The sequence below is a fragment of the Triticum dicoccoides genome, chromosome 5A (genome assembly GCF_002162155.2).
Source record: "Triticum dicoccoides isolate Atlit2015 ecotype Zavitan chromosome 5A, WEW_v2.0, whole genome shotgun sequence".
Taxonomy (NCBI): domain Eukaryota; kingdom Viridiplantae; phylum Streptophyta; class Magnoliopsida; order Poales; family Poaceae; genus Triticum; species Triticum dicoccoides.
The window spans coordinates 568096205-568109457 of record NC_041388.1 but is presented as its reverse complement, the minus strand read 5'-3'; the positions used below and the strand labels follow the sequence as shown (position 1 = coordinate 568109457).

At 43.9% G+C, this 13253-nt stretch overlaps 1 protein-coding gene and 2 long non-coding RNA genes across 5 annotated transcripts; 2 read left to right on the top strand and 1 right to left on the bottom strand.

The window, feature by feature from the left end:
- The first annotated feature begins 33 nt into the window (after positions 1–33).
- Positions 34–2002, top strand: LOC119297905. Of its 3 annotated transcripts, XR_005145759.1 has the most exons (5): positions 34–257; positions 676–784; positions 1176–1298; positions 1422–1572; positions 1655–2002. It is a non-coding gene; the product is annotated as an uncharacterized LOC119297905 (long non-coding RNA). The 3 variants fall into 3 exon arrangements; XR_005145760.1 differs by lacking the exon at positions 34–257 and having other exon boundaries at positions 625–784; positions 1660–2002; XR_005145758.1 differs by lacking the exon at positions 34–257 and having other exon boundaries at positions 625–784.
- Positions 2003–4033: 2031 nt separating this feature from the next.
- On the top strand, positions 4034–4742 carry LOC119297904. Its single transcript, XR_005145757.1, has 3 exons — positions 4034–4165; positions 4416–4502; positions 4623–4742. It is a non-coding gene; the product is annotated as an uncharacterized LOC119297904 (long non-coding RNA).
- Positions 4743–5207: 465 nt separating this feature from the next.
- On the bottom strand, positions 5208–7262 carry LOC119297903 (serpin-Z1C). The gene is made up of 2 exons (XM_037575507.1): positions 6726–7262; positions 5208–6136 (listed from the first exon to the last, which is right to left on the bottom strand). Exons 1-2 carry the CDS (start codon positions 7134–7136, stop codon positions 5351–5353), a joined length of 1197 nt encoding a protein of 398 aa, XP_037431404.1. The 5' UTR covers positions 7137–7262; the 3' UTR covers positions 5208–5350.
- Positions 7263–13253: the final 5991 nt, after the last annotated feature.

Here is a 13253-nt window from a genome sequence, read left to right as displayed (position 1 = left end):
CCGCCGCGGGAGCCGCCGCCGAGCCCGTCCATCGCGCCCGAGCCGCCGCCTGGCGCGGGCCAGGGTGCTCGCGACGCGACGAATCGTCCACGTCGGCCCCTCACCGATCTGTGCCGGATTTTGCATCGCCATGCCGCCGTCTTCATCGACCTCTCACAGTCTCACTGCATACTGTTATGGGCGGCCGGCGAACAAACCCACCTACTGTCATATCCGTCTCAAGATTGAACGCACCTCACCTATCCTTCGTTTCACAGGTCAGCCCCCAATTTGTTGTGCCACCATCCCTGTCACTGGTACAACATATGCATTCTGGTTTTTTTTTCCACATTTGAGAGAAGATGGATAAGTAACACTTTCTGTGTCCAGATTATCTTCAGTTCGTACTATTTATCCATCAGTTTGTCATAATCATGTTTTGACCCCAGAGACCCTTAACCCAATGTGTTTATGTATTTGTGGTTCAAGAGATGAACAAATGCGCTCTTGTCTGATCGATATTTGTGAAAAACATGTTTTTGTTTGGCCATGCAGCCCTTCAGGTTTTATTCATCTCTGTGATACAAACTTCACCACATTGGAGCTGTGACGATGCGTGTGATGTAGCCTTTGTTCATACTTGAATCGAATGCTCACGAGCTTTGGTGGTTGATATTTTGCTGGATGTTTCAACAGCCCTGCGCGGCTACATTGACGACCGAGCGAGCAAGCAGACGTGTAATGCGAAACATCTGATGTGCAGTTCAGGACCAAATCCACCAGGACCGATTGATGGAGTTCAGAGGTGCATGTACTGACGAAATCTCATGGTGACTCTGTTAATGTTGAATCAATTTTCGAAAAGTGACTTTTCTTTGTTACCACTTAGCTGCAGTCTGCTGTATATCCAGAAAGACCGTTATGCACATTTTTTCACTCGCAGTTCTTTCTCCTGGTTTCCATGCATTTCGTTGTTTTAGAACTGGTTTGTACTGGTCATGCCAAACCAGCAGATTGCAGTTTAATGCATGCCCGCATATAAGTAGCAAAACTAAGCCCTATGTTGTGCTGCTCGTAGCCGTAAACTGACTGCTTGCAAAGTATTTAAAACGTTGAACTGCACATTTGTCCTTACTAAAAAGGAGTCTCGGTGTGTGTTTTGAAACTTACTGTTGTTGTATTGTCTTCAATTGTAGTCACTGAATCCACCGGTATTGGTCTTTGTTCAAAGCAAAGAGAGGGCAAAAGAGCTCTACAGAGAGCTGGTATATGACGACATTAGAGTTGATGTAATCCATGGAGACCTTACTGAAGAGCAGGTATTACTTTTGCATAATTTATTGATACTTGTTTTGATAGCTGTTCCTGTAGTTTTCGTTTTCACTGGTTTAGTACTGTCGACATCAGGCTCACTGACTGAATTCTGTATTTCCTTACTTTAGCGTCAAGATGCTGTTGACAACTTGAGAGCTGGAAAAAGCTGGGTGCTAATAGCAACAGAGGTTCTTGCGCGGGGAATGGATTTCAAAGGTGTCAAGTGTGTAATCAACTATGATTTCCCTGAGTCCGCGTCTGCCTACATTCACAGAATAGGTACGAAAGATATCCGGCTTTCCCCCCTGGACATAGTTGTTGCAATAAGATTCTAATAACTCCATTCCCCTGTTATATGTAGGACAGTCCGGAAGAGCAGGCAGATCGGGGGAGGCGATCACGTTCTTCACGGAGGAGGACAAGCCGTTCCTGTGGACCATCGCCAACATACTGGTATCTTCGGGCTGCGAGGTTCCTTCCTGGATGGTGGCGTTGCCCAAGCTCAAGAGCAGGAAGCACAGGGTGGACAGGTACCGCATCTCCTTTTTAACCGATGAAGATTGAGAGTGATATTGTGTAACTGTAACAATTTTGTAGAGATGACACGTTTGGCCTCACTTTTCCCTGTTTGAATGCCTGGTGCGTGTATCATTCAGCTTTCCTGACTAAAACCTGATATGGGCATATGCATCCGAGCATATCTTTTATGATTTGCTACAGTTTTATGCATTGGCTGTTGGACTGTCGTTTCACTCCTAATCACAACACGTCAGCTGTTTTTTCAACATCAGAGGACAGTATATATTGATACAATAATCCTACATCTATGGACCCCCTCCCTCCCCCTATTTTCATTCCTAGGCCTCCATGTTACCATGTGCACTAAGTCTGTAGATATTTCTTTTTGTAGGTGGGCAGGTGCATTTTTGTAATGATATGCTACCATGCCATTGTACTCCCTCCATTCCTAAATATAAAGCCTTTTCAGATATTTTGATTCAGTACTACTAGCTTAACTTATTAGGAAGTGCTGATCACAGGTGTGTCGATCTTGGTCATCTAATTCATTGCCGTCATATTAGCAAAGTGCTGATCGTCTCATACGCACGAGGCTTTGCAGCTAGATAAAAAAGATCGAAAGCAGACAGACGTATTAGGAAGTGTTGGTACCGTGGAAGACCCAATAAGATTAGTCACCGATCTTATTGAAGCAGAAGACCCAACAGGCAGTGTGGGTCATGACTCACAAGTTCAAGGCGTTTGAGGTATAGATCACAATATCATTTTTTTTCTTTGATAATTTGGTGGTTAGTGGTGTTGCCAAACGACCAAGTTCACATATATCATTTTTCTTTGTTTCAACTATTCTAGATTCTCTTATTTGTTTATTTCTTTTTCCTGTGAAATTCATTCTTTTCGTTTCCTTGTGTGTGCATGGATCTACCAGGAAACAAATGGCGAGTGATCCTCTGTCAACCTCATTCCTCCCTTGTCCCTTGTTCGGTGGATTAGTATTTTTCTGTCAATGTGTTTATGCACTTTCTTTCTTTTAGCTCAAGCATATATGATGAGTCCTTTCATGCAATTTTTTTACAACACTCTAATGTGTCTGACATGATCAGATGATTTTCTGGTTGCAGGGAGAATAGAATACATATCAACCATTGAGGCCAGTTTTTACTGGAATTTTTCTTGCGGCCATCAGGATGTTTGTGTAGGTTTGCTCTGCAACACGGCTGAACATTATGTTATTTTCGGTTGACAGAAGCATTATCGGTACTATGTATGTAAATGTAGCTTGGAAGACAAAGGAAGCACAACAAATGGAGGCGTTCTGTTTAATCCACCCTCCCTTACATAATTGCTCTTGAACCTTTTTTATTAAACTGCTATGTAGCAGTGGGGCCTATCTGCCTCTCAAAAATAAGATGGACATCAAATGATATTATGAAAATAAGTTTTCCAGGAAAAGAGTATCTCAATGAACACCAGTGTGTCTTGCTAATTTTAAGTTTGCTTCAACATCAAACTCAGATTCGCAAAGCTATCAACTATTACATGTCAAAGTTATGACAAGTATGAAGTATGGCAATCATATCGAGAAGGATGTTACTCCCCCAGTCTTCGGTATCTAAACAGCTCCTATGTGCTGGTAGCAAAGGCAACAATTCAGGTATTAAATTAACATAAAGAACTAAGGGAGAAGCGTCCATTTGAAAAGCTCAAAGTCATTGGTTCGCATTGGTGTGATTATATCAAAGATTCAATGGAAAAGAAGGTTAGCTTGTTGACCATCTTGACTACATTTTCGTTGTTTCTTATTAGTCCTGAGATGTAGATATACTGGTAATCATTCTTCACCCCTTACGACTGTGTGATTATCACATTGTATTGTCTTGTGTTACAAACTGTTTTTGAAACATAATTCCTGCCCATCATTTGTTCAAAATTGGAAGTATATAAGGAAGATCATAAATCATATATATTAAGATGGTAATGAGAAATTTTCTTGCTAAGATTATAACGTGCGTTGCACGTGCAGACTTACTAGTATAGGCCAAGGTATATTTTCTCCTGGGTGCTGGGCCGCTCTTGGCACTGGGCCGGTGGAGCCTGGCGCTTCCGCGCGATTCCACGTGAGGCCGCTGCTCGATGGGATGCCTCGATCAGAACAGAACGGGATCCCCCTCGATCGCATCCAGAGGAAATTGGCAGATGAGAGGGCGCATCCAGACCAGATCAAAATTGATCGCATCGCGTCCAGAGGAGGCGGCGGGCGACACGACGACAGGCAGGCCAACGAGCCTTCCGAGTTCCGATTAACTTCGTCTGAACTCTGATGAAGATGTTCCTCTCGCCATCGCCATAACAGGTAGATCAACAAAGCATGTTCCTCTACCCTTGCTAGTCATGTGTCAGCATGTGTAGCATCAGTCGTGGAGGGTTCCCCGTCTTGATTTGATATCGGCAAGAGTTAGAGAATCCATCAGTACTTGCATGGTCCAGGCCCTAGTTTAAGTGTTTAACTACTCCTGCCAGCTGCCACTAGCTTGCCCTCCTGATTAACTTTAGATCCTACATTTCTACACCTAAGTCCTAAATCCTAATTAACTTTTTGGCAGAGATGGTTACTTCGTTGGAGATGAGTTCTTGCCTCCTTGATTAAAGATCATAGTATAGCAGTTCATCTAGACAGGACACAAGACTAGGTGAGTTAGATGGTTCGTCCAATTGCCAAACATTGGCGCATAATCTCTAATTGATATCTGTTGACAGCTGCCCTATCACTTTAATTTTATTTTATTCATCTTTTGTATCTTGTTTTTCAGTAAAACAGATTTGAGTCATCATGGGGAGAAGATTGATTACGAGGATATCATTGAAGATTTCACTTCAAAGAATACTAAAAGAATAATGTTGTTCAAATAAATATTATACAACCAGGAGTTGAATAGGTATGATTTTTTATGTAACCAATTGTTATGTAAGACATTATATCATACGCATTATAATTGCTTGTTAGTTCTTTTTTTTTCTAGTTAGATAGGGCCCATTTTTTAGTCTTGCACAGGGCCCCAGATTTTGCCGGCCCGGCCCTGCAAATCGATCAACACAATCGGCCCTGGGAGCTCCAACACCAAGGAGTTAGTGAATCTAAAGATAAGCGGGGATATGAAAAACGTAAGAAGAAGAGAAATTGAAGAGCATATTCAATCTCAAAAAGTGGCCATTGGCAGTTTTTTTGTGAAAAAATATAGATGTTAATGACGATGAGATTCATGTTGGATAGTACTAATCAAGATGACTTAGATTTTCCTTTTGGCATGAGGTAGTTCTTCGAGAAATCCACAGTACCGCGATGATTAATGAAAAAACAGTCCAATTGGTTTTCCTTTGCACAACAAAGCAAGCCATTATTAAAAGGCAATTTATTGGATATTTTAGCATAACCATTTATTCGATTTATTGTATGGTTAACATGACTGACTGTCGAAACCCTTCCCTTACATGTAATGGCTGAGGGCAACTGACAACACACACTTTCAGAGCAAACACATTACGAAGATAAGAGGGGATTGACCACATGACCCATGAATAGGACCACACCAGAGATGTCTTCCCGGAGAAGGAAGAGGAAAGGGTGATCCGCGATGAAATCCATGACCGAGGGCGGCCTTGCCTGTAGCAGGGCCATTTTAATGGCAGTTGATGCCGCGGCCTCAGTTCCTTGTTCGTTCACTTCCACAAACGCTTGGTGGAAAACAGATGAGACACGAAGACCGTGTGCCATTGGGGAATCCACCATCTCGGAAAAATCTGCTTCATTGCTGAATGGAAGCTGGAGGCCCAAACATTTGAGCAAATCAGATGCTTCAGTTTCAAATGATATCTTGAACTTGGGGAGCTTGAATTGCCTAAGTGCAACCCTCTGCCTTGGGATATGCCGCTCCAGGAAGTCCGGTTCAGCACTCAATTTTTCGGCCAAGTTTGAGAGACCACCTGGTGCTTCTGGAAGAAGGATATACATGGAGAACTGCCTCTTGTCCCCACCTTGCTTGTAGGGAAGCTTAAGTACCTTCAACCCATCAGAAGACGAAAGGTATTGGTCATCCATGCTGGACATGAATGGTGTTTGAACTGAGCTCCCATCAGGAAGGTAGAAGTAGTCGTTTTTTGTTCCAGATGAATCAAACTGATCTGTCCAAGCCCCTTTGAAATAAAGGGCATTGGCAAGAACAAGTTTAGTGGTATTGTCAACAGATCCTGATGGGAGAATGTCCTTGATGCGACCGCTTGTGACTTTCTCTACCCATGAGTTCACTTGAGTAGCAACTTCAGCGGCCTGCGCCATGGAGAAATAAACAAAGGTCAATTACGTAATGAAAATAGATTGACAGTACTGCTGCCGCCAACCTTTGAACAAACAAACAGAAAATTCTTTCAAAGAACAAAATATAATTGTTATGCTAAGAATGCAAAGCAGCATACTAGCGTTTTTATAAAGCATTTCTATAGTAAAATTTTCAAACACATAGTAAAATCATCACATACAACGACGGATGACAGAGAAACAATTCATATGAGCATACAAACTTAAATGGTCATTACCAAGCCAAAATACTAAACGTATGTACCTATAGGAAGTTGGAAACAGTGCTAAAGCTGCTAGTGTAAAAAATAATGGTATACAATAACCACTAAATTACAAATCTAGAATGTGTATAAGATTGATACAGACCTCTATATTACATCAGCACAAAACAAGCACTTTGAGTGAAGCAATGGCATGCCAACATGTACAGGCGGCTGAAGTAGTTAGTTAAGCATGTCATTGTTTCTCTCAAATGTACATAATTATGTCCGTTAAAAAATTCTTTAACTCTGTTTTTGTTTTCTGGTAAGAACCGAGCCCACGGGTGGGGGGTGGTCACCTTAGTTTGGAAGTCCACGGATTGGGTCTCAGCCTTGTACTTGCACACTGCAAGCTCTTGGAAGGATGGCTTGAGGGGCAGCGACGCGTCCACGAAGACACCGTTGGCGAAGGCGACATGCGGACCTCCAGCGGAGGACGCGTCGGCGAGCACGAACTGCACCACCTGCTCGGCGAGCGCGTGGAGTCCTTCGACCTCGCCTGTCCCGAGTGTGGCGACAAGTTGGTCCCGAGTGGCACTGCCCGCGCCAGCGGCGAGGAGGCTAAGCGCGACATGGAGGGAGACCGGGGAGAAGACGGCATTGCTGGCAGCAGACTTAGGGTTGGATGAGATGGTGGAGGCGAGACGGAGGGCGAAGCGGGTCTGGTGCGCGATGGAGAGGCGGACGTCGGTGGCAAGGGTGGTTGCCATGGCTGAGGTGGTGCTTTGTTGGGTTTTGGTTAGACCTGAGAGGAAGATGGAATAAATGGGAACTTTAGAGGTGCTATTTTCATGGGTTCTTGTGGCTATTTAAAGGGAGCCACATGCCCACTGTTGTGCAAAGGTTTGAAGCATCTGCAGTGTGGCCAACAAAACCACAAAAGCAATTTGGGAAGGCTCTCGATCAATTGCGCCATAAAGGAAGATAAGTGGTTTGTTGTCTCTCATTTAATTATTCATCGTCCAGTCATTTCGTATATACGGGAGAAACCTGAACCAATCCTTATCTAATTCTCAAAAAATATAAAGGAAGATAAGTGGTTTGTTGTCTCTCATTTAATTAGTCATCGTCCAGTCATTTCGTATATATGGGAGAAACCTGAACTAATCCTTATCTATTTCTCAAAAAATATCCCATCCTATCCCGGGTAAGTGTGCGGCTTTCAGTCTTATCTTCCCGCACGTATGAATTATGTAGAACATCAGATTCATCTGAAGATTGGTACACGCCTCGTGACATGTTCGTTTTAGAAGCATGGTGTTTTATTAAGATCACACAACGAATTAGTAGTATTCCCTCCGATCCATATTAGTTGTCACTGAAACTTGAGCGACAACTAATATGAATCGAAGGGAGTACTAAATGCCAAGCTTAAGATAGTGACGCCAATGTGTAAAGTATCAAAGAAGATTTGCATTGTAAATCATGATATAACATGATTGGGATTTGCATCACTTGCCGTAGGGTGTGGGCTTGGCTTGTGGTCATGTGGATGACCCTCCCCCTCCCAAGATGACGAAACAGATAATCCATGCTTGTCACCACTTTTCCCCTAGAACAACGCTCTTCATCACTTTTCCCTTAGAACAACCAATTTAGTTGGGATTACCATATGTCTCGTGACCTTTTAGTTGTTCATTTTAGAGGTATATCATTTTCTTAAGATCACACCGCTGATTAACGAGTAGTACTAAATTCAAAGCTTCAGATTGCGATGAAAACGTGTAAAGTAGTGATCTAAACGCTTTTATATTTCTTTACAGAGAAAGTACATAAGATTTGCATTGTATTGCATCACATAACAAATTTTGGATTTTCACCACTTTTCGTGTGGTGGAAGCTTAGCTTGTGGTCATATTAAAATGTTATGATCCAAAACGGAGCATGATTTCATTCCTTAACTGCTCCCTGGCATACTAAAGGATGGCGCTACGAAAGATGACAAAACAATCTGTCTTTTCCATTGCGTCTGCTTGTTGCCATGGACCTTGCGTTCAGAGATGTGCCACCTCTTTCTAGTGTCATGTACATTGGTCTGATGCTGGTCTTGGTATCGCTCTTTGTCATGTACATATCTCACTACAAACAATACATGTATACACAAAAAAATTGTTTTTGTCATTTACCTACTCGAAAACGAGCAGAACTTAAGCTTGGAAATGTTGATACGTCTCCAATATATCTATATTTTTTTTATTATTTCATGCTATTATATCATCAATTTTGGATGCTTTATATGCATTCTTATACTATTTTATATCATTTTTTGGGACTAAACTATTAACCCAGTGTCCAGTGCTAGTTCTTATTTTTGCTTGTTTTTGACTTTTCAGAAAATCAATACCAAACGAAGTCCAAACATAATAAAACTTTACGACGATTTTTTATGGATCAGAAGGGACCCTAGAAGGTTTGAGAGGAGGCCAGAAGAGCTATGAGAGAGCGACGAGCTCATGGGGCGTGCAACTCCGTTCGACCTAATTCCAAGCCTATAAATTCATAAATATTCCCAAGCTAACAGAGAGCCACCCGAAGCACTTTCTCCGCCGCCGCAAGCTTCTATTCTTCGCGATCCCATCTGGAGGCATTTTTTGATACTCTGTCGGAGGCGAAAACGATCACGAAGGGCTTCTACATCATCTGTGTCGCCTTCCGATGGTGTGTGAGTAGTTCACCACAGACCTACGGGTCCATAGCTAGTAGCTAGATGGATTATTTTCTCTCTTTGATCTTCAATACAATGTTCTCCCCGATCTTCTTGGAGTTCTATCCGATGTAATCTTTTTTTGTGGTGTGTTTGTTGGGTTGTTGGTTACTATGGTGAAATCTATAACATAGGACTGAGTAGATTGTCGCTTTAGAAGCAACAATGGAGAGTGATCAATCAAACTTTCATTTATGAGCTTGGTATGATTTCTAGACGATTGTGCCAATGGAACACTGTACTTAATAGTGGTTCTATAGCTCAACCTAAGGAATCGTAGGTCCTTCTAGTGATTCAATACATAACAAAGCTAGCATGACAGATGCATTGAAATGCAAATGATACATGTGGATCTGAAGTTGTCAAGATCCAATGGGATGAATGCTATACCACAAGCTGAGCATTGACAAGCACCGGATTGCCATTGGTGTAAATGAAAAATGTGCTAACTAGATTATTGACTCTAGTGCAAGTGGGAAACTATTGGAAATATGCCATAGCGGCAATAATATTGTATTATTATATTTCTAGGTTCATTATTAAGAATTTATATTTCATGTTATAAATGTTATGATTCTGGAATGTGAGATTCAGTGGAAAATCCATAAGCATGTGTGGAATGACAAAGGGTAAAATAGCATTCTTAGTCTCGCATCTGAAGTTGTCAGTGATCATGTTTTCTGGATCCTAGAATATCTTTAAGAGTAACATAGTCGTAAAACAACATTGAGAGGTTGACTTTAGAAGAACGATCATATTGAATCAGCCAAAACTTATTTATTATACTTTGAGATAATATCGTCAGAAGTCAATTGCTATAACACGGAGTGTTAATGTACGTTTTAGTTCCTTAGACCATAAGAGTATCATAGTCACTTCCTATCATACAGTGGACTTTGGGGTTGCTCAAACGTCATCTATAATACGGTGATCATAACAACAACTTATAGGTTCATCGGAAAGTTTGACAAGGGATTAGATAGCTCAAGAGTGGGATTTGCTCCTCCGGAAATGGAGAGATATTCTTAGAACCCTCTCCATGTGAAGACATCATCATCGTCTGGCGAAACATAGGTGACTATGTCATGGAGATGCCGGAAGATTTCAACGAGAAATAAGAACAAAACCGGTAACAAGGAGAACGGTATAATGAGCATGTGTATGACTCAAGAGGATACTGACACATCTCACCTTGGGTTTTGTAAAGTATCTCGAAGCAAAGGGAATATCACATGATAATCAAAGGTTCACTCAAAGGCCATTCATGTACTCATAGGGATTGATATGGACGTCCAGGTTCCGCTATCGATCACTAAACAAAGGGGGTTTGTTTATGTCTATGTTTTACCGAACCTACAGGGTCACAAGTTTAAGGTAATCACGATCTGCTGAGTGTTGGTAGGACAAGAGTGTGACGCCCCCGATTTGACCGTACACTAATCATACACGCAAACGTGTACGATCAAGATCAGGGACTCACGGGAAGATATCACAACACAACTCTACAAATAAAAATAAGTCATACAAGCATTATATTACAAGCCAGGGGCCTCGAGGGCTCGATAACAAGAGCTCGATCATAGACGAGTCAGCGGAAGCAACAATATCTGAGTACAGACATAAGATAAACAAGTTTGCCTTAAGAAGGCTAGCATAAACTGGGATACAGATCAAAAGAGGCGCAGGCCTCCTGCCTGGGATCCTCCTAAACTACTCCTGGTCGCCGTCAGCGGGCTGCACGTAGTAGTAGGCACCTCCAGAGTAGTAGTAGTCGTCGTCGATGGTGGCGTCTGGCTCCTGGGCTCCAACGTCTGGTCGCAGCAATCGGGTATAGAAAGGGGAAAAGAGGGAGCAAAACAACCGTGAGTACTCATCCAAAATACTCGCAAGCAAGGAGCTACACTACGTATGTATGCATTGGTATCAAATGGAATAAGGGTATCATATGTGGACTGAACTGCAGAATGCCGGAATAAGAGGGGGATAGCTAGTCCTATCGAAGACTACGCTTCTGGTGACCTCCATCTTGCAGCAGGAGAAGAGACTAGATGGTAAGTTCACCCAGTATCATCGCATAGCATATAACCGATGATCCTCCCTTCGTCGCCCTGTGAGAGAGCGATCACCGGTTGTATCTGGCACTTGGAAGGGTGTGTTTTATTAAGTATCCGGTTCTAGTTGTCATATGGTCAAGGTACAACTCCGGGTCGTCCTTTTACCGAGGGACACGGCTATTCGAATAGATCAACTTCCCTGCAGGGGTGCACCACATAACCTAACACGTCGATCCCCTTTGGCCGGACACACTTTCCTGGGTCATGCCCGGCCTTGGAAGATCAACACGTCGCAGCCCTACCTAGGCACAACAGAGAGGTCAGCACGCCGGTCTAATTCCTATGGCGCAGGGGTCTGGGCCCATCGCCCATTGCACACCTGCATGTTGTGTACGCGGCCGGTGAGCAGACCTAGCCTCCCTTATCGTAGGCTTTCCAGTCCAACCTGGCGCACGCCGCTCAGTCGCTGACGTCACGAAGGCTTCGGCTGATACCACAACGTCGAGTGCCCATAACTGTCCCCGCGTAGATGGTTAGTGCGTATAAGCCAGTGGCCAGACTCAGATCAAATACCAAGATCTCGTTAAACGTGTTAAGTATCCGCGAACGCCGACCAGGGCCAGGCCCACCTCTCTCCTAGGTGGTCTCAACCTGCCCTGTCGCTCCGCCACAAAGTAGAAGTCGAGGGCCGTCGGGAACCCAGGCCCACCTCTACCGGGATGGAGCCACCTGCCCCTTTAGCCCCCATCTCCGAACAGTATCATGAGTAATGTAATAGTATAAAGTATATAGTATATGCCCGTGATCACCTCCCGAAGTGATCACGGCCCAGTAGTATAGCATGGCAGACGGACAAGAGTGTAGGGCCACTAATGATAAACTAGCATGCTATACTAAGCATTTAGGATTGCAGGTAAGGTATCAACAGTTGTAGCAACAATGACAGGCTATGCATCAGAATAGGATTAATCGGAAAGCAGTAACATGCTACACTACTCTAATGCAAGCAGTAGAGAGAAGAGTAGGCGATATCTGGTGATCAAAGGGGGGGGGGCTTGCCTGGTTGTTCTGGCAAGAGAGAGGGGTCGTCAACACCGTAGTCATACTGGGTAGCAGCGGCGTCGGTCTCGATGTCTAGCGAGAGAAGAGGGGGAAGAAACAATAAATATAATGCAAACAAATGCATGACGATGCATGTCATGACAGAGCGTGATGCTAGGTGTGCCTTAACGCGGTACGAGGTGGTACCGGTGAAGGGGGAAAACATCCGAGAAAGTATTCCCGGTGTTTCGCGTTTTCGGACAGATGAACCAGAGGGGGAAAGTTATGTGTTCGCTATGCTAGGGATGTGTGGCGGATGAACGAGCTGTGTATCCGGATTCGTCTCGTCGTTCTGAGCAACTTTCGTGTACCAAGTTTTTTCATCCGAGTTACGGATTATTTTATATGAATTTCCAAAGTTTTAAATCATTTTTGAAATTAACAGAATTAAATTAATTTGGAAATGCCATTATGATGTCAGCATGACATCAGGGTGATGTCAGCAGTCAACAGTCAGTTGACTTGGTCAAACTGACGCGTGGGTCCTGGTTGTCATTGACTTAGGTTAACTATACAGGTTAGTTAGTTTAATAAGTGATTAGGTTAATTTAATAGATCTAATTAAGTTAATTAAGTTAACTAATTAATATTTTTATTATGTTTTTTATTCTCCTTTTTTAACAGGGGCATGGGTGGGGGCCCACTGGGCAGTGGCCCATAGGGTCAAACGGGCGCGGGTGGTGGGTCGGGTGCGGGGCGCCAGGACGCCCGCCCGTAGAGACAGGGGCTGTCCGCCTCCGGCGAAAGTGGCAAGGCCACGGCGAGTGGCCGGAGTGGCGGGAGCCAGAGGCGGAGACGAGCGAGGTGGCTGCGGCGTTGGTGCCGGCGCCAACCGCAGGGGGAGGCGACGGGGGGCGGAGACGGTAGCTGCGGCAGGGATGGGGAAGGGCAGCAGCGGTTGGCGGCGGTCTCGCGCGGCGCAGGGGGCGCGGGCGCACAAGGCGGCAGGAGCAGCAGAGCAAAGGGGG

Coding starts and splice junctions, on each gene's coding strand:
- LOC119297903 (XM_037575507.1), bottom strand. CDS start 7,136: ATGGCAACCACCCTTGCCACCGACGTCCGCCTCTCCATCGCGCACCAG. Junction 6,137..6,725: donor CCGTGGACTTCCAAACTAAG/GTGACCACCCCC, acceptor TCCATGGCGCAG/GCCGCTGAAGTTGCTACTCA.